This window comes from Mus caroli, unplaced genomic scaffold (genome assembly GCF_978045245.1).
Source record: "Mus caroli unplaced genomic scaffold, Mus_caroli_1 scaffold_6, whole genome shotgun sequence".
NCBI classification, from domain to species: domain Eukaryota; kingdom Metazoa; phylum Chordata; class Mammalia; order Rodentia; family Muridae; genus Mus; species Mus caroli.
In genome coordinates, this window is record NW_028227261.1 from 2038524 (window position 1) to 2059962 (window position 21439).

General features: G+C 53.4%; 1 protein-coding gene and 1 pseudogene across 5 annotated transcripts in view; both read right to left on the bottom strand.

Moving 5' to 3' along the window:
• Positions 1-21439, bottom strand: part of Megf6 (multiple EGF like domains 6) — a 106716-nt gene that overhangs the window by 35028 nt on the left and 50249 nt on the right. For 4 of the 5 annotated variants that reach the window (XM_085838531.1, XM_021160676.3, XM_085838534.1 and 1 more), the window contains one exon: positions 16830-16952. In XM_085838531.1, coding sequence (XP_085694657.1) covers positions 16830-16952 — 123 coding nt within the window. Of the gene's footprint in view, positions 1-3146; positions 3347-16829; positions 16953-21439 lie in introns of those variants that run through there. The other variant, XM_085838533.1, reaches the window with a different exon arrangement.
• On the bottom strand, positions 19719-20558 carry LOC110292358 (large ribosomal subunit protein eL24 pseudogene; annotated as a pseudogene).

The window sequence follows — 21439 nt, forward strand, 5'->3', positions numbered from 1 at the left end:
GAGGACCCCTGAGCTGCTTGCTGAGCCTACGACTGGAGCTTTGGCCATAACCTGAGGAGCCACAGACTCAGCGGTTCTCAAAGTTAGCATGGGAGGTTACATGTTCCCACCCAGAGCACTGCACAGCAAAGTAAAAACTGAAAAACTGCAGACAGGACTGAGCAAAGGACCTGGCCTCGGGAGAGTTTTCTGGATTGTCTGGAGGGGTCAGAGAAAGCAAGCTGGAGTGGTGGTTAGCTCTGCCACCTCAGCACTTAGGAAGCCGAGACGGGAAAATCATGAGTTCCAGGCCAGCCTGTTCTATACAGTAGCACCCTATCTCAAAAATTAAGGACAAGCCCGGCGTGGTGGCGCACACCTTTAATCCCAGCACTCGGGAGGCAGAGGCAGGCGGATTTCTGATTTCGAGGCCAGCCTGGTCTACAGAGTGAGTTCCAGGACAGCCAGGGCTACACAGAGAAACCCTGTCTCAAAAAAACAAAACAAAACAAAAAAATTAAGGACAATAATAACTGACAAGGAGGGTCAGAGAGGAGGAGCCATCAGGATGGAGCAGGGGTCTGAGACTAGAAGACACATATGGCTGGTATTGAGGATGGAGGACCAGCTGTGAGCCCAGGATATACTTGACCTCTGCACACTGGAGATGACAGAGGCTGGCCCAGGTTTGCTCTCAGCTTACACATCAATTCTAGCCTCTTAGGACTCCCATTTCCAGAGCCTGCAGGTAGTCTGATTATTGGTGGTGGTGGTGGTGGTGGTGGTAGTGGTGGTGGTGGAGAGAAGGTCTCATATAGTCAAGACTAGCCTCGAACTCACTATGTAGCCAGGGATAGCCCTGAACTTCTAATCTCCTGCCTCTACCTCCTGAGTTCTGGGATTACAGACATATGCTACTACATCTAGTTTTTAATGCAGCTCTGGGAATGGAAAGCAGGCCTTTATGCATGTCAGGCAAGCATTCTTCCCAACTGAGTTATACCCCAGCCTGGGTCTGCATTGTTTTAAGGCACCAAATGGAGACTGAACTACCAGTGGTCATGAAAAAAAAATACAGAGTATAGACAGCTCTGTTGTTTAATTTAGGTCTCGAGAGCAGCTGTTCCATACTACAGTTCCTAGCCTGTCTGCCTGACTCAGTAGTACCTGCTGGAGGTCATCTGCATGGCCAGGTTCATGAGAGCTTTCTGTCCCCTGGCACGTGCTGAGGCTAAGTTCCCTGGAATTTCTTATCCCGTAGGCTCCAGGACTGTGCAGACCTCCCACACATAGACAATGCAGCTGGGGTCACATGGACTGTGCAGTGGGACCATCCCGAGATGCCCCGATAGCAGAGCCGGCTAAGAGCAGAGAGAGCTGGCTGCCACTGTAGCATGGACACCCTCCTGCTGACCCATGAGAATGAGCCTGAGCACAACACGCCCGCCAGCCGGACCTGGGAGTCAGAATGGAACCTGCTTGTTCAGGGGGCTACTTCTGGTAGCAGGCAAACCCACTGTCTGCGGAGTCCCCAGGAGTACCAGAGAAGGGCCATCTGGCTGGGGGGCAGGAGAGGTCATTTTAAGTTGTTCTGCCCTCCTCTGCTGTTGCCAGTGAATGGGGACTTGGCAGCCTCGGGACAGGATAAGCGGTACTTGCTAGCATTGCTGTGCCAACCTGGGCCAGTTCCCTTGGGATCTGGAAAAAACCTGTAAGTATCTGCTTAGCTGAGGCTGAGCCTGGTGGTGCTGCGGGGAGGCACTAAGAACACCTCCAGGACAGACCAGGGGCACCAATCCGTACCTAACCCAGCGGCACGCACCAGTCAGAGCTAGCCAGCCACCAAATGCTGCCTCTGTGGAAACTACCTCGGAGCTTTCTCAAGCTTCACCATGGCTTCCAGAAAACACAAGGGCCCCCAGGTCCTTCCCACTCTGCCAGATGCCAAGTGAGAGCTTTCTGTTGCCACAAACAAGGCACCGGGTTCTCACTCTTGTAAGCCATACTCCACAAACAAGCCTTCCTCTTGCTGCTCCTGCAAAAGCTCAGAGCAGGGACCGGGCTCCAAGCTCTCCACAGCCTCCTGATGCTACACAAGCTCCCAAGAGCCACTTACAAGGCAGTGAGTGACATACTGGCCTGGCCTGGGAAGAACCACTGAGCAAGAGATCTGCTTGGAGCTGGAGGCTGTTGGACCCTTGGATCAGGTGCCTCAGAGGAGGTAGGCAGCATCTGGTTTTTCCTGGGTGGGACTCACCACAGGAACATCTCCCAAGAGTCTCAGGCAACCCTTGTCTCTCCCCGGACTGCAAGTGACTAGTCACTCAAGAGCCCAACACACAACAGCCCCAAGTCACACATTCCTGAGGGTGCCAGCTCTGAGCTCTGTATAGATAGCCACGTGGAGAGAGGCTGGCTCAGACGCATCAAATCCCAGATTTCAGGGTGAAATAGAATAAAAGGAGTCTCACCCCAGTGACTACTAGAATCTTAAGCGCAGAGCCTCTAAGTGGCTCTGCTGGCTAGAACTGAGAGGCTCGTGTGGCAAAATGACAACACCTACCATACTCACACCAGCACCCACCCCCCACCCCCACAAAAGGTCTAGCTTCTAGGGGCATGGTCCCTGAGCACCTCTCTTCAGCCTGCCTTCTTGCCTGACTCCAGAGTGGCCGATACAGAGGAGGGGGCATCAGAAGCTTAGAGCAAGAAGCAGGAATGGTAGCCTCCTCCAATCAAGTGACCTCTCTGCACTTTGCTCAGGACACATCTGGACCCTGACTCAGCAGCAGTGACCTCTTGCTGGGTTCTTCTGGTCCTGTTCTCTCCAACCCTGTGCTCAGTTCCTGGCACTGACAGCACTGGCTGCTCACCCAGAGGAACTGGATTTGATTCCCAGCACCCGCATGGGGGCTCACGACTATCAGTAACTCCAGTTCCAAGGGATGCGACACCCTCTTCTGGCCCCTGAGGTCACTGCATACGCAAAGTACACATACATGCATGCAGACAGAACAAGCATACCATACACATCAAGCATAAGTAAATGAGAGAGAGAGAGAGAGAGAGAGAGAGAGAGAGAGAGAGAGAGAGAGAGAGAGAGAGAGAGAGAGACACAAAGGGAGGGACATTGTGACCCCACCCACTCCTGCTCCTGGGGTGCCCACCTGGCCTCTGGTCATTGGTGCTCACGGGGTAGCCGGTCTGGCTCAGGTGGCATGGGTAGCAGTTCCTCCACAGATAGCGGTAGTGAGTGCTGGTGACACTCCCCAGGCTGCCCAGAAGCCACCAGAGCATTGCCAGCCCGCCCCAGCCCCGGGACATCTCCATGCCGGGTCTGTGAAGCAGTGGGCAGCCTGAGCTCAGGGACCTTGTTCAGAGCTCCAGCTCCAGGCTCCAGTGTACATCCAGCTCAGACACAGACAGTCGGACACACTCCAACTCTGAGGCACTCAGGCTGTGTGTGCCGGCAGGCAGCAGCTCTGGGTCTGGCATGTCCCGCCCCTTTTGCCTTTATGGTCTCAGCTTTCCCTCCTCCCCTTGCAGGTAAAGGCCAAATCCTCAGACTCCAGAGGGAGCCGCCCCCTCCCAGCCCCGCCCCAAGCCCCCCAGGGGGCCATGCTGGTCCCGCCAGCCCGCCCCGTGAATTCCTACTGGCTCACTCACAATCAAATCATGATCCACTCAAAACCACAGGCACATACATCCACATCCACAGACACATGTGTATACACAGCCCCCTGCCCCTGCGTCCCACCCCACCCCACCCCACCCCCGTACAAATGCATACAGAAGACATTAACGGATGTGCAACTTCAGAGTGGGTGCACGGACACACAGTCACGGTGTCCTGGCCAGCACAGAAGAGAAACCAAAGTAGAGAATGAAGCCATCCTGGCAAGGCTGAGAGGCCCTGCTGAGGAGGCTTGGTGGGGAGTGAGAGGAGGCGGGGCACTGTGAGGCCACAGTACAAAGCCGGAATCCTAGGCATGGAGATGCTACCACCACCCCCTTGCTTCTAAGCCCAGTGTCCCAGTATCTTCTACCCTCCACTGGGCTCCATGAGGAGAGCCTGGAAAGAGTCCCAGCTTCCTTTGGCACCAAGAGAGAACTAGAGAACAGTATAGACAAGCTGGAGAGGTAGGGGTCGGGGGCACAGCCCTTTGTACAGGTGAGGGTCTGCAGAAGATACTTCCTCTAATTCCAAGAAGCTACATGTTCAGACCTTTAACCAGAGGCTGTGTAGATCACCTTGCATGAGAGTCAGGTCCGGGATTCCAGCTTGAGCCTGTACCATTTTCCAATACACCCTCTCAATCACAGACTCCCTCCTTTTTCCCAGACCCTGAGATGTGCCCAGCATGCTGAAACTTGGATAAGATAGGGTGCTTGGTCACCATGTAATCCCCGTTGGGAAGGTACTCCAACTCTAAGCTGAGTCCCTGAACCATGGTGGAAGGGCAGGTCACCTGTCCATGCACACTCCGGAGTCCTGACGGCAGCCCACAAAGCTGCAGTGACATCTAGGAACATAATTAGCTCTGCTGGAAGCTATCAGTATCTCCCTGTGAACACCACAGACAGTGAGCACAAGGCTGTGTTAGCCATAGCTGCCAAGAAGGAAGAGGGTTCATGCTCCCTGGGTCACCAAACCATGGGTTAGAAAGGTGCATGACCTCTGACCCACTGACCACATAAGGCAGAGAAAAGATCCTGCTGGCCAGCAATCCAGAACCTCTGGGAGAGGCAGCCTTGAAAGCCCACATTATCCCACCTGCCCTGTCCTGTCTGGAATCTGGGGCCCAGCCTACCGTATCACCAACCTGCTGGGGCATGACAGCATAGACATGCCTGTCTGGGATCTGCTGGTCTGCGGGGTAAGCCCCCCTCTCCTGCCTTCCCTGAGTGGCACACCTCAGAGGCTCCAAGCCCTTGCCTTGGGGTGCTTCCAGAAACCTCCCCAATAGGCATGGTATGGGTGGGGCTGGATGGCAGGCAACTCTCATAGTATGGCACTGCTGGCTACTGTTCAACATGCACCCCATTTGCCACTGGAAACGTGAGGGTCCCAACCTGTATCCTGGATCCCACTGGCGTCTGGAAGTTAGGGCTCTAGCTGAATCAGAGAAGCATGGGATGAGGTACCCAGCTCGCTTAGAGAAACAGGACTCTCCAAGTCAAGTCACTTCACCAGTGAGTGATGAGCCAGCACTTCCTCTGCTGGTACCCTTTGGGCCGCAGGCTTGGTCAAGTGGCAGACAAAGTGACACTAACTCCTGCTTGGGCAAAACACACTCTGACATCTTCCAAACTCAAGGTCCTGGAAGGAGGCCACCACTTATCTGATGAGTGTTTGTTTTTAATTACATGTATACATGTGTATATGTACATTTGAAACAAGCTACAGTTATCTGGGAAAAGAAACTTCAATTGAGAAAATGTCTCCATCAGATTGGCCTGTAGGCAAGCCTTTAATTAGGCATTTTCTTGATTAATGATTTGTGTGGGAGGGCTCATCCCAGCATGGTTCGTGCTACTCCTGAGCAGGTGGTCCTAGGCTGTATTAAAAACTGCAAACACAGCAAGCCAGCAAGGGGGCTGTTGTGTAGCAATTTCCTCAAGATTGAAACAATCTATCCTGCAGAGAAGCTCCTGAAGGATAAGAAGTAACAACTCAAAAGAGCTTCAGGAAGTCCCTGAAACCAACCAGCTTCACTAGGCCCCTCCCCCAAAGGGTAAACAAGGCTGCTAAGAGTCACTCTCAGACAAGCTGCCTGGAAGGGTAGCTTAGGCCAACTGGAAAGGCACTTGCAAAGCACACTGTCCCACTGGTTGAGCTGCTTTGCAGGCTGTTCAGTGTGCTCCAAGTTCCCAGCTTTCATGAACAGTCACCCATGCTGGGGTGGGCTTTTGTGATGCAGCTGTCTTTGAGTCATTTTCTCCTCCTGTAATTAATCCCTCACCCATATTCTTGTATGTTGCCCCAATAAAACTTATCGGTTTCCTGAGTGGGACCTTAATGGCAACCACACTTTAGTGTGTTGTGAGCTCCCCTATCTGGAGTGAGTAGACACTGTGCAGACTACATCTCCTCAGGAAGTCTGTCTCACAGCAGCATCCCTCCTCTCTCCACAGCCTCTGTTTCAGCTCCTGCCTCCAGATTCTGCCGAGATCCTGCTCAGACTTCCTTCTGTCATCAAGCAAGTCCTGAGAGTTGTAAGCTGAAACAAGCCCTTTTCCTCCCAACTTGCTTTAGTCATGGTGTTTGTGGAAACTGTCTCACCGTGGGTGAGACAGGGGTTGGGGGGGTGTTAAAACTTTGCCACTTCAAGTTAGCCTTCTTGGTTTCCTGTGGTAGATCAGTTGTGAGCTCTCAGCTCCTGCTATAGCACTACCCTGCCTAGTTGTCTTTCCCATGCCCCAACCCAGCCATGACACCCCAGTTTCCTCCCCTATAATATGGAGTGGCCATGGCAGCGCCTCCCTCCTGTGGGTGAAGTGTGGAGGTCAGGCTTGGGCCCTTTAATAATGCCAAACCCTAAGGCTAAACATTAAGTCATGACAGTGTCCAGAGCTGGTCCCTGAAGGACCTGTCCTTCCCCATCACACCTAAAGATGTCATGGGATCCTGCCAGACTGGCCTAAAAATGACTCCAGACCTGGCCTATCCATCAGTAGCCACGTGCCCACTGACCCCCTCAGCTACTGACTTCAGCTGCTATTCTAACCCAAATGGGGCCATTTATTCCCATGTCCTGCATCCATACATCTTGGCCCAAATCAAAGTCCAGGGACTTGCAAAGCCACCCTACTGTCCCCACCATCTCCCTCAGTGTCATTAAACATATCCAGACATAGGACTTTGGGATCTGGATGCTGTTTGGGAAATGCCTTCCCAATACAAACCCGCTGTGGCTCGCTTGTGGAATGTCTGTGTCAGCAGCAGGGGCCACGCCCATCTCCAGTCAGCTCAGCTCCCTCCCCAAGCCAGCAGCCACCAGTCTTCTCTGTCTTGATTCCCCCAAACACCACCATGACTCCCCTAAACACCACTACTTCCTTCAGAGCTAGGAGGCCCCTGACTCTAGGCAGTGCGGCAGAACTGGCATTTCCCAAGAAAGTGGACTCTGATGTGAATCTGTCTCCTAGCAACATCCTTTCCCTGCAGCTTTTTACCCTGGTCCAACTCAGATATCAAACACCTAAGCGCATGTTACTAAATCCCAAAGAGATGAACAGTACCCAGCCCCACAAGGCTGAGCACGGAGTGGCACTGGGTAAGGTATAGCTGCACAGATGCATGATAGCTGAGGGTATAGATATCTATGTAACACCTCGTCCAGGATTCTAGGAACTCAGAGATGACTCTAATCGACAAGCCTACCTCCCTCTACTATGCCCGTCCTACCTGGCAACATCCCATGGGATCAGCTCTGGATAGAACTGCCTATGTAGACCTGGTGAAGGACCAAGCAGTAACAGTCCACAGCGGTCAGGGAAGGGTATAAAATACAAGAGGAAGCAGAGGCCTTTAGAGACAGTCCTAATGAGATCTAAATCTCATGTCTAAAGCCACCCCATGGTGGGTGAGGTAGTTGGTTGGGTAGGCATGATGTCCATAAGTATCTTCACGTGCCTCCTGTGCTGGGCCAGTCCAGGCATGCTCCCAAGTGGACCTTAAGAGAGCTGAAGGGAAGGTCTTCCAGGCCCAGATAAGGTGCAGACAGAGGAGGGTGGGCTGCCAACCAGTCAAGGACAGCCCCATACTAACTGCATCTCCAGCTACAGGGAGAAGGGCCACGAAGAGGCTTGGGACAGTTACCTTTAATTGTCAACTTGACTCAACCCAGAATTAGCTGAGAAGAGTCTTCATGAAGGACTGTCAGCGTTGACTGTGAAGGGCTGTCTGAAGCGAATTAATCCCAGTAGGAAGACTCGGTCTGCTGTGGGAGGCGCCATTTCCTATACAGTTAGGCCTGAACGGCGTGAATGGAGAAACCGAGCTGAACACACTTGCAAGCGTTGTTTCTCTCTACTTTTGACATGGATGTGCTTGGCCGTTGCTTCTAGGGCTTCCCTCAACAATGGCCTGCAACCTGGAATTGTCTCCCTACCACCACCACCACCACCACCACCACCACCACCACCACCACCACCAATCGGCTTTTTATCAGGGTATTTTATCAGAACAGCAGAAATGAAACCAGAACAGGACTGGAACCTGCATGGGACCAGGGACCCAAGCCTCTCTAAGCCAAAGAACCCCCTCTTACCCTTGAACCCCCTCCTAGACAGGACATGCACCTGCTGGTTGTTTCTGACCCTTCACCTCCAGAGGAGGTCAGTCAGTCTGCAGGCTGCAGCCAAATATAGCTCAGCCCACTTCCCTACGGAGACCAGACTCCGAGACGTTCCTCCCAGCCCCTCTCCTACTGTGTTGTGTGGAGGTCATTTCTGGACCAGAGTGTGCCAAGGTTCCCGCCCAGCCTCAGAGCACACAGGGTCTGGCTGAGCCTCCTGGAATCATTCTGAGTGAGTTTTCTGGTAAATCCATTACTAGTCCCTGCTCCTCACCCAAGCCAAGGAAGAAAAATGAATCCAGCTGCCTTTCCTGCCTGCAACCATTCCTGGCAGGGCCAGGTGGAAATAAGGGGGGCTCTACCCTTGCAGATGGAGGGCCTCCTGGGAGAGCAGTCCTGACCCACAGCCTCCTCTAGGGACCATACATCCCAAGGAGCATCAAATCCACAGGAAGTACCTGAGACCCCAAACCATAATAATGCCAGGAGTTACTACAAGCGCCGGACAAGACCCACACAGGGACCCCAGAACAAGTATACCCAGTGTCTGATCACAGTCTCAGTCTCTCTCCCTGTGGTTGTATGGGCCCCGGAAAATCCTGACAGGTGCACCACCAAGGATGCATTCCCACCCTGGGGGAGGTCAGTCGTCTCCCTGGGCCCCAGGGAGAGCAGTGACCACAAGACAAATCCATGGACACCCGAGTCTTGCATTAGACTCGGAGAAGGGGACAAACTGGCTCTACTGACTAGGGAAGCTTCCTGGGGAGGGAGGTCCTGATGTGACCTTTGGAGAAGATATTTTCAGGACTACAAAACTAACTTGTCAGAGAATGTGAGCAGGTAGCTGAAGGTTGCTAGGCAATGAGGAAGAAGGGCCCTGGATACCAGGCAGCCAAGGTGGGAGATCTGGACAATGACTGGATCCAACTGACTGTGGCTTGGGACCAGCAACCTGTCACTGGGACCATGATTTTCTGTCATCTTCATGGCTCAGCAGCCCCCACCCCCAGCTCGCCTTTCTCCACCTGCTGGATGCTAGGGCAAAGGCTGGCAGCCAGCTCCTGCCGGGCACCTGCAAGAAGCCCCAAATGCTGCTACCTTACAATATCCACAGGGATCTACTTGGCCATTAATTCTTGTTCTGCCAAGGCCACTGGCGATATGCTGCCTAGACTCTAAGGAACCGTCTGCATCCACATAAGACTCACAGGAGTGACCTCTGACTCAACAGGGTTTCCACTACTCAAATCCCTACGGGGCCCGAGGTGGCACATGGGTCTCCTTATAGCAGCTGATCACAGACCTCCCCCCACCCCCACTGACTCTGTCCAGAATTATAAAGGGCTCTAGTGTCTAAAGTCTGAAGGTTTGGTGGAGTTAGGAACTCAACTATACAGCAGAGTCTATAGTTGGGGAAGTGAAATGGGGGGAGGGGCTGGGCTTAAGACTCACTTCCCAGGATGCCTTAGGGAAGAGACAAGAGTTGAGCAGGGAAAGTATCCCTGGGTGGCAGGTGCAGCCTTCATTCAAACCAATGTACTGAGAGAAATGGTAGCTTGAAGGCATGGCTGCACAGGGACAAGGTAGGAGGCAGAGGCCTTGGGACAAGTAGAGGTTGGTCCAGTATGAAAATAGAGGCAGGAGACAACAGTGGAGAAGAGATACCGCTGAGGCTAAGTATAGGTTCCCCCTGCCCTTGCCCCGCCCCTGCCCCTACTCCAGTACTGCCTCCTCCCTCCTCCCCCTCCCACTTCTATACTGCACACCCCCACACTGGTCCCACTCCCAACCTGGCCCCTACTCTTGTACTGCTCCCTCCCCCCTCCCTGCTCCCATCCCAGCCCCTACTCCTGTATTGCCTCCACCCCTGCCTTTGACCCCACTCCTGCTGCAATGCCCTCACCCGACCCCCGAACCACCACCCCAACTGGCCATGAGGTACAGGTCCTGTAACCAGGTCTATATGCTCTGCCATCTGCTAGCCAGGAGGAAGGCCTGCCTGTCAGCTTCACTTCCAGGAGACATAACAGTGACTGAGTTGTTCTAGGTCACACAAGCCATGACCGCTCTTTAAGGCAGATTTAGTATCCCCGTTACCCACCAAATGCTCAGCTACTGAGAAGGAGACTTTGACAGCTAGGGAGCAAAGCTGCTGAGGTGCCATGAGGATGGAGCAGAAGGGGCGCCTGTAACGTCCCTTTCTCCAGCCCGGAAGACTTCTCGTCCTGTGTAGAAGCTTCCAGAACCAGGGAAATATCATCCCCATGTCACCTGATGGTCATTTTCGCAGCTCAATGACTGACTGTCCTGTGGGATACTGGCCAGGATTCCTACAACACTTTGAGGCCCTCCATTCTACCGTCTGCTTCCTTTCCTTATGCTTGGTTTGAAAGCTCAGCTTCTTGTAATGGGGGAGGGGGAGCTGTTCTTAGAGACAGTCTCTATAGCCCCAAGCTGGCCTCAAAAGTAAAGGAAGGTGACCTTGAACTTCTGATACTCCTCCTGCATTCCTTCCTGAGTCTGAGATTGTAGGTATAAACAACCATGAAATCTGTGCCGTCCTGGGGATTGAACCCAAGGCTCTGTATATGTTAGGCAAGTGCTCTTAGCCCCAGCCCTGGGATGGGGGACTCCTGAGTCATTGCTGTCCTAAGTTGGCACTGGGGGCTCAAACTTTCATGACCCCTATGTCTAGATCTTTCCTGCAGGTCTGCTTGCACCCACAAGGACTTATGCCAAGAAGTGGGTTGGTGTTTACCAGAGGCTACCAGCTCCCTGTGCTGGCGCCCTCCAGAGATGGCACTCCCCAAAGGCTCTGGGGAGGTAGGACGGGCCTCTTGCACTATTGCCATTGGGCTGGCAACACACTGACCTTAAAGGCTATTATTTTCTTGCCTTGGCCCCAACCAGGGGTTTACCTGCCAGTTTGCTCACTAGAGGAATGGGCGAGAGCCAGCAATGGGAAATGAGAGCTTTCAACTCTCAGCACCTCTGATGGAGGGAGGCCCTGGCCATGGGTGGCTCTGGAAAACCTGCCTGGAAGGATCGCATTTGTAATTGGGTTTCCTTACCATATCCAGGGGACACTGGACTGGGAAAGCCCTAGTTCTGGCACTGGCAGAAAGAAGGATGTGACTCTATGGCCAGAAGGCCAGGTTCATGCCTGACTCCAGAGCCCACAGGTGTGTGACCACATCTGCCAGCCTCGAGCTCTGTCTGTGCAGCAGGCCACTCTCGCCACTATGACTGAGTTCCTCATTTGATGGACGAGCAACAGTAGGAACTGACTAATCACAACATTAGATGTTAAGCCAGGACAGAGGCCGGCAGAACTGGCATCTGGTGAGGCCTGTTCCTCATTGACGGCACTCGGGTTTTCTAACTTATCGGGTGGACAGGGCTACAGGCTTTAACCTCTCTTCATGCTACCACCCTGCAGATTCTGTGGACATTGGTAGACACAAATGCCAGCTCTGTGCAGATAGTGCTGACCAGAGAGACAGGAAAGGAACGCAACTCTCTCGTGTTCCCAAAGGCCCTGGGAGAATGGAGGGATTCCAGTGGGAGCAGGGGCCATGCAAGTGGCTGAAAACAGGGTCCTGAGGTCACCAGCCAGCTCTGGGGTCTCCATCCCTGCTTGGGACTCAGCAGCCACTACTGACCTTCTCTGTCCTCTAGGTCAGTTCTTTAACAGTTTGTGAAGCTTGGGAGGCCTTTCCTGCATGGCACATCTGCCTCCTTGGAAAGGAGCCTCCTTGGGGATGATCACAGGGTACCATCAATGATCCAGCACTGTGAGTGCCAAGAGCATAGTAGGGTGCTTCAGTCACTGTTCTTCCCATCCACTGAGGCCAGACTACCCCCAAGAGTTCAGTCCACAGGTACTTAAAGACTTGGGAAGACTCCACAGGAACACTGCTTCCTGGGGTCCAGATACTACACAGCAAGAGAGTCAGAGAAGGCTCTACTTCAAAAGGGGTGCAAGTACACAGCCATCCCAGGGGACAGGCATAAGAATCAGGGGTCTGAAGGAGCACCGTTAATCCTCCCTAGAGATCAGTACAGCTGGCCTGGGTCGGCTGCCGTCAGCCTTCTTAATCAGAGCTTCAATTCACTTCCCACGTTCCTTCCTCTCCCTAGAGACGGAGAGGACCTGGCTGAACTCTCAGGCAACAATCGTGCATCAGTGGGTGTGACAGACATGGGACTGGAGCCACTGTGACAGCTGAGAGCGGGTGAGACAAGCTTCTTGGGAACCCTGATTTGGGGGAGCCTCCTTGGGGACAATGACATAGTGTCCATGAAGAGCTGGAGTCTCACGAACATTCCAAGACTATCTCAGCTCTGCTCTTAAACCTCTCTGGCTGGGTAAAGTCAGGAGCCTGGGTCATCAGGCTGAGCCTCCCTCTCTGGGGCATCACTTGCAGAATCCCACACTGCATGGGAAGGCAGGCCTGGAGACCTGAATCAGAAAGGGCTGCCAAGCCTCCTCCCCTGCCCCATGAGAAGCTCTGGCCACCATCCTGACAGCACTGAGTAAGACAGAATAATTCACCCTGTTACAACATCACAAGAACCTTCAGGCTACTCAGTTTAGAGTAAGGACTGGACCCATCTTACAGATAGGAATGTTTTTAGAAATGAGCTCCAAGCCAGAGGGCAGCAAGCAAGGTAAGGTAAATTATGGCCCTGGAGCTTGCCTGAACTTGCAAGGAGCCCCCATTAGAACCTAGGTAAAGAGAAGGCAGAGGAGATTAATCACCCAGGACACAGGCTAGCCCTCCACAGGCAGAGCTGGCAAGCAAGCAGAAGCTCTCTACTTATGATCAGCCTCTAAAGCTGGTCTGGCAGTTGGCAAGCAGGATGCTGGCCTCAGCCTCTGAGCATTTCCTGAATCCTCTAACGACTTAAGACCTGAGAGCCTATTTGTCATGGTTTACTGACAGAGGCCCAGGTTGAGACACACACCTTCGTGAGGGCTTCAGGAGATGTTCAACCCTCACTGGCATCGAAGGCGAGTCCCGGAGTGGCTTTGCCAATGCAGGGCGGAGATGACTGAGCATACAGAAAGGAGCTTTGTTGGGTCTGGGAAGATGTTTCAGATGTGTTTGCCTCATCCACATGAAGGCCAGGCAGGGTGGCCTCCACATCTAGTCCCAGATCTGAGAAGGGGGAGATGAGGAGACTCCTGGGGCTCACTGGCTACTGGCCTACATGGTGAATTCCAGACCAATGAGAAACCGTGTGTCAAAAAGAAAGTGAAGAAGCGTCTACAAACACTACTACAGGGGACACACACACACACACACACACACATACACATACACACACACCAAACAAAATAAATATTGAAAAGCCTGGTAGGTCTGCCACACACAGGCCTAGGCCCACCTGTTCAGAACTAGTTCAGGACAGAGACCAGATCCCACCCAGCAACGCAGAGGCAGTGGCAGTGGCTAGTGTCACTATGGCCACCCAGTCCAGCTGAGAGAATTTGGCCCCGGCTCCAGCAGAGCTTCCCAGAACATGACATATATCAGCCTGAACCAGCTCTCAGGGTTGGGGCCAAGACACCTCCAGCCAGGCTCCCTTGCCAGTCCTGTTTCACGGCGACAATTCATCACTCTCAGTGGTTTCTGGGCTCACCCTGCCGTTCCCTCTGCACACACCTCCCTGCACAAGCAAGCAAGGCAGTCCTCCCCTTCTGGGACATCTTCATTTCCTACTGTCCGTGCTCACACGCGCAGGCAGCCTGCACCCAAGAGCTGTACTGCCTCAAGTCTGCCAGAGGAGGCTAGGCTGGCAGGGGACACAGAGCTCAGCAGGCTCCTGGCTCTCAGCAGCCCCTTGGCCATGAGGTGACTTAGACCTCCAATCATCTCAAACTCGCAGAGCTGGGGCATGAACCCTGGTGGGGGTTGGGGGGCAGGGAAGAGGCAGGAAGAGGAGAGAAGGCAGATGCCGCCACCAGAACGCAAGGTTTGAGGACCATCCATGTCTGAGACACCATTCTGCCTCTGCCTAAGACTTGGTTCTCTGAACATGCCCCTGCCTCTACCCACCTCTGCCAGATTGCAAAGACCTGGTCTACCCTTAGGGACCCCAAACGGAGACTCCAATGCCTTGTACAGTAACACAGAAGCAGACCTAGTGCCCCAGGCTGCAATTCCAGCTTCTTAGGAGGGCTGAGGCAGGAAGATCCCAATTTCAAGGCCTGCCTGGGCCACAGAGTGAGGTCAAGAGGAGCCTGGGAAATTCAGTCAGACCCTGTCTCAAAGGTAGCTGTGGGTAAGGCTTAGTGGTAGAGAGCTTGGCTAGCACAAAAAAGGCCAAGTTCAACATCCCCCATGGGTGGATGGACAGACAGCTTAGGCCTTAGGCCATTGCCCTTTCCTGCCTTCTGTCTACCTCATGCCTGGGGCACCTGAGTGGAAGCCGCTCTGATTAGCTTGCTAGCACTGTGCCCAGCTCCCATATGTCTATATCTCACTTGGAATGGGCATCAACACAGCACACCAGGTCCAGAGCACATGCTACAAACTCCGACTTCTGGGAGAAAGCTGATGGGACACACCCTCTATCGCACACCCGAGAGCATTCCTCTCCCAGACAGGGCTGGGAAGACAGCGAGACTTCCTCTGGAGCTCCGTGGATCTTTAGGGGTCACCCTTTCCCATGCCTTAACAATATCTATCTAGAACCCCACTGTACAGAGCTTCCAATCCACTCTTCTGAGCTATAAGAAATATGGGGTTAGCAGAGCCAGGTTCTGGCCCACTGAATCACCCCAAAGCAAATAACCAGAGTCGGGAATGCTAGATAGAGAGGCCCCTGGATAGCAAGCCTACCCTAAGCACCGTGGTATCCTGACGCTGAATGCTTTGACCCACAATCTAATGCCCACATGAGGGACTTCTGAGATGATTTCATGGCTATGGTGAGCTTTCCCTGCAGGCTCTGGAGATACCCTAGGCACGGAACCTCACTGCTCGGCCCCAGAGGCAGCAGGTTCTCTAGGTATCTTCCCTTGGGTAACTGCTGTCAGACAGGCACAGAAGTGGTTGCCGGATCCAGCCAGCAGACCAGAAGAATGCTGGGAATCTGCATTGCCCAGGAGAGCCCTCGGCGTGGTTTTCCGTATGCCACTGAAGAATGGGGATTTCCAGGCTCCCAAGGTTCAGATATGGTGAGGCTCTGGGAACATTAGACAGCTACCTCAGACTAGCCCCACCCAGGAAGCCATGGGGCTGGGGAGCCTGATTCCACCTCGGATGAGGAAGAAGCCAAAGGGCAGGTGGCACTCGGGGCAGGAAATAACCAACACTTGGTTAGATGAACTGCCTCACAGGAAGCAGCCCAGAGCCAGGCTGTATCAAGTCTTTCAGTCTGCTCCTTAAACCAGCTTAACCATCACTCCCTCCTTTCAGAGGGAGATACCTCAGGCTTATGGTGATGAAGGAGGCTATCTGGGTTCTGTGACCTGGGGACACAGCGAGAGACTCTAGCCCACAAAGGTCCTGAGCACTCAGTATGCACAGCCTTCTCACAGATACAAGAAGAGGGGTACAAGCTGCTCCCCAGAGCTGACTTACTAAGCCAGTTCAAATCATGAGCCATCTTTAATGCTCGGTCAAGCCGAAACCCAAATGTCTGCTGGCAAGACGACCGGCAAGCAGAGGATGGGCTCTGAGGGCGTCTGCAGGAACCGGCTGCACCGGCACAGGCACAGAAACATAGACACAATAATCATTAAACACTTATCTGCCCTACCTCCCTTCAGGCTAGACACATGGAGGAACAGGCCTCCTGCTGCCCCACAGCTGGGGCATGACCCTAGTGTTACAGCCACATTCCCCACCTCCAACCTCCTGCTGGTTACAGGAACATGTTAGAAAGGAGAACATGGGAACCCACTCTTCTAGAATGTCTCACGCAGAGCAGACACCCCCGCCTCAATGCCTCTCCAGACCCCAACTTGTAGGCAGATGGTTCACAGATGGGCAGCTGAATAGCTGGAGATGGTGTGACATTTAACTGAGGACATTCTAAGACACAGACAGTGACCATCTGATACAGAGAGCAGAGACAGCCTCTTGACCCAGGCCCAGAACCCTGGACACTGATGGCCCCAAACGCTCCAAGCGACTCAGCTGTTCAAACCAGCCCTGGGCTCAGATGTGAGGACAGCCAGAGAATGCAGAAAAGGGGAGGGGAGACTGAGAGGCTGGGGACAGCAGGGCCTCCTCGTCCCCCTCTCCTCAGTTCCCCGAGTCTCTCCAGGATCTACTTCTGTCTGGTCTTGATTTTGCTGTCAGCCTGCCAGCAATGTTGGGGCGGAGTCACAGGGGCTGTTCAGAGCTGGCAAGCTGCTCCCAGCCCCAGGCCTCTCACAGTCTTTGACAGGCAAGGTTCCTATCAGTGTCACAGGGATATGGGCCCTTCCCCCAGAGGGTCTTAGCTCCTAGTTCTAGCTTGAGCTTAACCCTGCTCCCACCACCCACTATCTGTCTCTGCCCCTCCCCGGGCAGAGTGCCAGACAGGTCCTACCTTGGCACGTTTTGCCATCACCCTGCAGCTGGTAGCCGGGTGGGCAGCGACAGTAAAAGCCACCCACGGTGTTGCAGCATGGGCCCTCACAGCCCCCGTTGGCATTGGCACATTCATCCACATCTGTGGGGAGAAACACAGATAAGCACTTGGCCAAGGAAACACGGTGTCCCCGAAGGATGGGGAGGGGCATCAGAGAACAGGACAGGCCCCATGGAGGGAAATGAACAGACCTAGCTCCCATTCCTCCACCCAAGCACCCAGGGAAGCCACTCTCCTAGCATCCAGTGCAGCAGGTCTCCAGGACAGTATCTGAGCAGCTCATTGAAGGGAATCTGACCTTTAAGAGCAGCTACAACCAGCGGTGTTGGTCCCGGAGCATCCTGTAGGCTCCGGGAAGATCACCTGTGCAGCATTAGGTTTTCCAAAGAAACCGGCTTCCCTTTGCTCCGAAGCTAGGGGATTCCACAGGACCCTGACAATGGACTCAATACCCTGGCCACACCATGACCAGCTCTGGATGCCTTTTATGCTCTTATGATAAGGTGGAGCTGCGTCAGGTTAGGGAAGGCAGTGAGCATACAGCAGAGCTACCCGACCCTGACTCTCATGGCCTGAGCTCACAGCTCTTTTTCCTCGGATCAGCTCTTAAGGGTACAGAGCACAGATGGCCCCTCTGAGTAGGTATACGATACGGCTAGCTGAGATGGAGGACTCCTACCTGGGCTCAGCCTTACAGGAGAAAAAGCTCTTAACCACCATCCAATCTGGCCAGCCTGGGACTGCAGGGGCCTTACACATATGTAGACTCATCATGTGTTGAGTCAGTATTTTTGCCTCTGTCCACCCACCTGGTCACACTGCTTCATCTGAGTCCTGGGAGGCTCCGGGGAGGCTGACCCTCCAGTGTCCCCAAACACAGCCAACCTCGAGGCAGGCTCAGGGCAAGGGGAAACCCCAACATGTCACAGGTGCACATAGATAAGCCTTTATTCCACCTGACATGTGCTGTTGTTAGGAAAGAAGCCAAATGCTTACACTACACACAGGAAGTTGGCAGAACCAGGTGTGGGCACTCTCAGGTCTGAGATGGCTTAAAGCTCTCCTGGTGGTCCCAATATCTCTCACATCTTGTCAGAAGGGTTGCTAGAAGAACCTCTCACAGCTAAGCTTAAGGACCTCAGAGATACCGGCAGTTGCATGAGGACCGTGGTGGCCAAAGGACACTGGCCGGCTGCCTCCTGATTCTTGGAGCTCAGCCACCAGTCTAGCCCTGCAAAGCCAACGGTGGGAATTTCCTAGGAATTCCTGGGGAGTTACAGAGTCTCAGCAGAGGTCATGGCTGGGGTGCCTAGGGTCCCCTGTCTGCTGGCCTGAGGAGACAGCACAAAAGCCAGGCTGGCGGGCCAGGGTGCAAGACACAACACAGCTTAGGTCCTGTCATTCAGACCACTGTATGGGAAACTGGAAGGGAAGGGGGGTGGGGACTTGAGGATCAGGGTCACAGACAAAGAAGATTCTCTCATAGTATTGTATGGATCCAGGTTAGGGAACCTCACAAAACCTATGTCGGCCAAGTGGGCAACAGTAAGAACGCCCACTACAGCTCCCCATGTCAATGGGAGAAGTGCCCCGTACCCAGGATAGACACTTGCTGCCCTATCACCATAGCAGCTGCTAGCTCCCCCTCCACCCCTCTGAGTAGCTAGCCTCCCTCGCTGGGCTAGCCTGAACCCTGCTGAGTTAGCATCTACATAGGAGGATTATCCACATCTGGATTTGTAAACCTCAGAAGGTGTGATCCCCACCCCTCTCAGGGTTTCTGTCTCCAGCCCAGGCCCGCAGGGGTTGTGGGAAATAGCAAATGCTATACAAATTCCACACAGAAGAGCTTCAGGACTGCCTGGTAAAGCGGTCGCCTTTAATCCCAGAACTCACGAAGCATGTGAGTTCCAGAACAGCCAGGGCCACACAGAAAACAAAACACCCAAACACCAGCAAGAGCTCCTGGGCAGAAGCCAGAACACTGGGCAAAGCCTGCCCTCCCTCCCCGGCTTTGCCACAACCTGGAACCACTGGAGCAGGGCAGAACGGGCAGGTCTCTGGCTGAGCACCCTTCTCTTTACATAGCCAGGGCGAGTTGGCCATTTCAGAGGTGGGGCCGGCCAAGGAAGGCCCCCATACTCCATTTGAAGTTCACAGTCAACTGTTCAGTGGAGACAGCCCACCACTCATGTGCAAACTGCCTCATCCCGGCATGTATTAAAGGTCTGTATGCACAGCACCCATGAGCACTGTTTATCACCAGAAGTGTCGGCCTGCAAAGGCAGGATACCCAAGCTCTGGGAAGAAGCCTTCCTGAATCCTTCTCAAGTCAGTACAGCTGGGAGGCTGTGACATTCACACACACATGGTTGCCTGGAGCAAGAACCCTCACAGCTGAAACCACTGGAGCTAGACCCAGAGTCTAGCACAGAGGCCCACCAAGTAGTTACCCTTGCAGTCTGGGCTGGCATCACCCAATGTTGATCTTGGGGGCTAAAGATTGTCATTTCAAGACCATATACACACCCGCTGTCTATTTTTAAAAAAATCCCGTGGGACTTGGCACTCACTAGGAAGCCCCCACAGGTCACGAGGGTGTCCCCTACCACTGATGGCTCATGAAAACATCTCCATGGTTCACCAGCACACCCTACGGCTTACTAGGATGTCCCTGCAATGGTTCACCAGGACACCCCCCAGGGGACACCTTCACACTCCTCTTCGCAATGCCTGGCTGTCCCCATGTCAATGTCTGTCCTTGGAGCAGCTACCTAAGGATTCCTAGGCTGTGAGAGAAGCCAGCCCAGGGGCTATATGCTGTACCACTCTGTTAGCATGAGACAATCATGCCACAGAAAAGAGATGGCAAGGCCGGAGCTGGGGACAAAATCAAGAGGCAGTGGTGTCACAGAACAAGGAATACACTAGATACCACTGTAGCCTGAGCCCAGAGGGGTGATTGATTGATTGATTTTTTTTTTTTTTTTTTTTTTTTGAGACAGGGTTTCTCTGTGTAGCCCTGGCTGTCCTGGAACTCACTTTGTAGACCAGGCTGGCCTCGAACTCAGAAATCCTCCTGCCTCTGCCTCCCGAGTGCTGGGATTAAAGGCGTGCGCCACCACTGCCTGGCTTATTTATTTTTATTTTTAGATTTAGAACAGATCTTTATTTTAAACTCTGATCTACCTAATTAGGGTTTCCTACCAACTCAGGGGGTAGAGACTGTCACAGGCTTCACAATCTTTTGTTTAGGTGCTGCCTTTGTGGGGGCCTTGGCAGCAGCCATTGCTGTCTTCTCTGATGCCTGCTTAGCCTTTTTTGCTTCCTTGGCAGCCCTGATAGCTGCCTTGGCAGCCCTGATAGCCTGCTTGCCGAGCTTTCCTAACTTCTGGTTCCTGAGTCCTTTTGGCCACTCTATCAACAGGAAACGCACTAGTGATGGCTCGCTGGGATTCGGCTGCATGGTGGGTCCTTTTCTCTTGAATTTCTTCCGACCATGCTTTCTTATGTCTTCTTCTGTGGAGGACAGTCAGGTTTATCTGCCGAGGATTCCTTTGGGAAAGGAATGCAGACTCACCTTTTGCATTAAGAAACTAGAAAGCCTTCCCGTCTGTCTTGGAGTAGCGTCACCCAGTGTCTCAGGTAGATCTTGTACCCACTGAAACTGCACAGTTCAATCCTCATGGTGGTTTTCATACTGTGAAGGTCATCTTAGTTTAAACAGAAGAGGAAATGATCTAGGGGTGCCCCCACAGCTTCAGGGATTCTCATATAAAGAAAAAAGTGGGGCCTGGACCCCTCTGCAGCTCAGATCTCACTACAGAGACTCCATGAATGAATACCAAGCCACAAAAGAAAACCACCTTGGCATCTGGGTGCTCGGCCTGAAAAGGCTGGCACACCCTCACCTGCCCATCCGTCAACACATGATGTTCTCAGGCTGACTGCCAGGGGCGAGATCTGAAGGTCCATCCAGACCTCAGGTGAGACACAGATGTACCTCTGTGGGACTGTCTCACACAGCAGCTCCAGAAGGCCGAGCCAAGGCTGTGGCAGGTACCCAGCAGACTCAGTCCTGCCAAGCCTGGGCACAGCCCCCTAGGATGGTGGGATGGTGGAGCTTCTATAGGGCCCCATTGCAGAGAAGAAAGCGTGTTTCTAGGAAGCACAGAGCACAGACAAACTGCCAAGGCCAGTACAAACCCCAGGGGACAGACTGCATGCTTGGCGCACTAGGCCATCATTAATCATCTAGGATGGAGGTTGGGAGTGACAGGGGCCAGCAGGAGGTGTGATGTGGGGAAGCTCCTCCCCCCTGGAGAATAAGTTCTACCAAAAACACTAAAAACAGTATCAGCTTAGAATCCTCCCCCAGGGATGTATGCCCCCATGTCCAGCCCTCCTTGCCTCTGTCAAGGCTAGTTTTCACCTGTCATGCTACCCCAAAGAGCCTTCAGCAAACAGCACGTGTTGGACAGGAGCCTGCAACGTCTCCTTCCTCACACATTCTCCCCAGCCCCACAGGACAAAGACAACTTTCACACAACACCCCGTACAGAAGACCA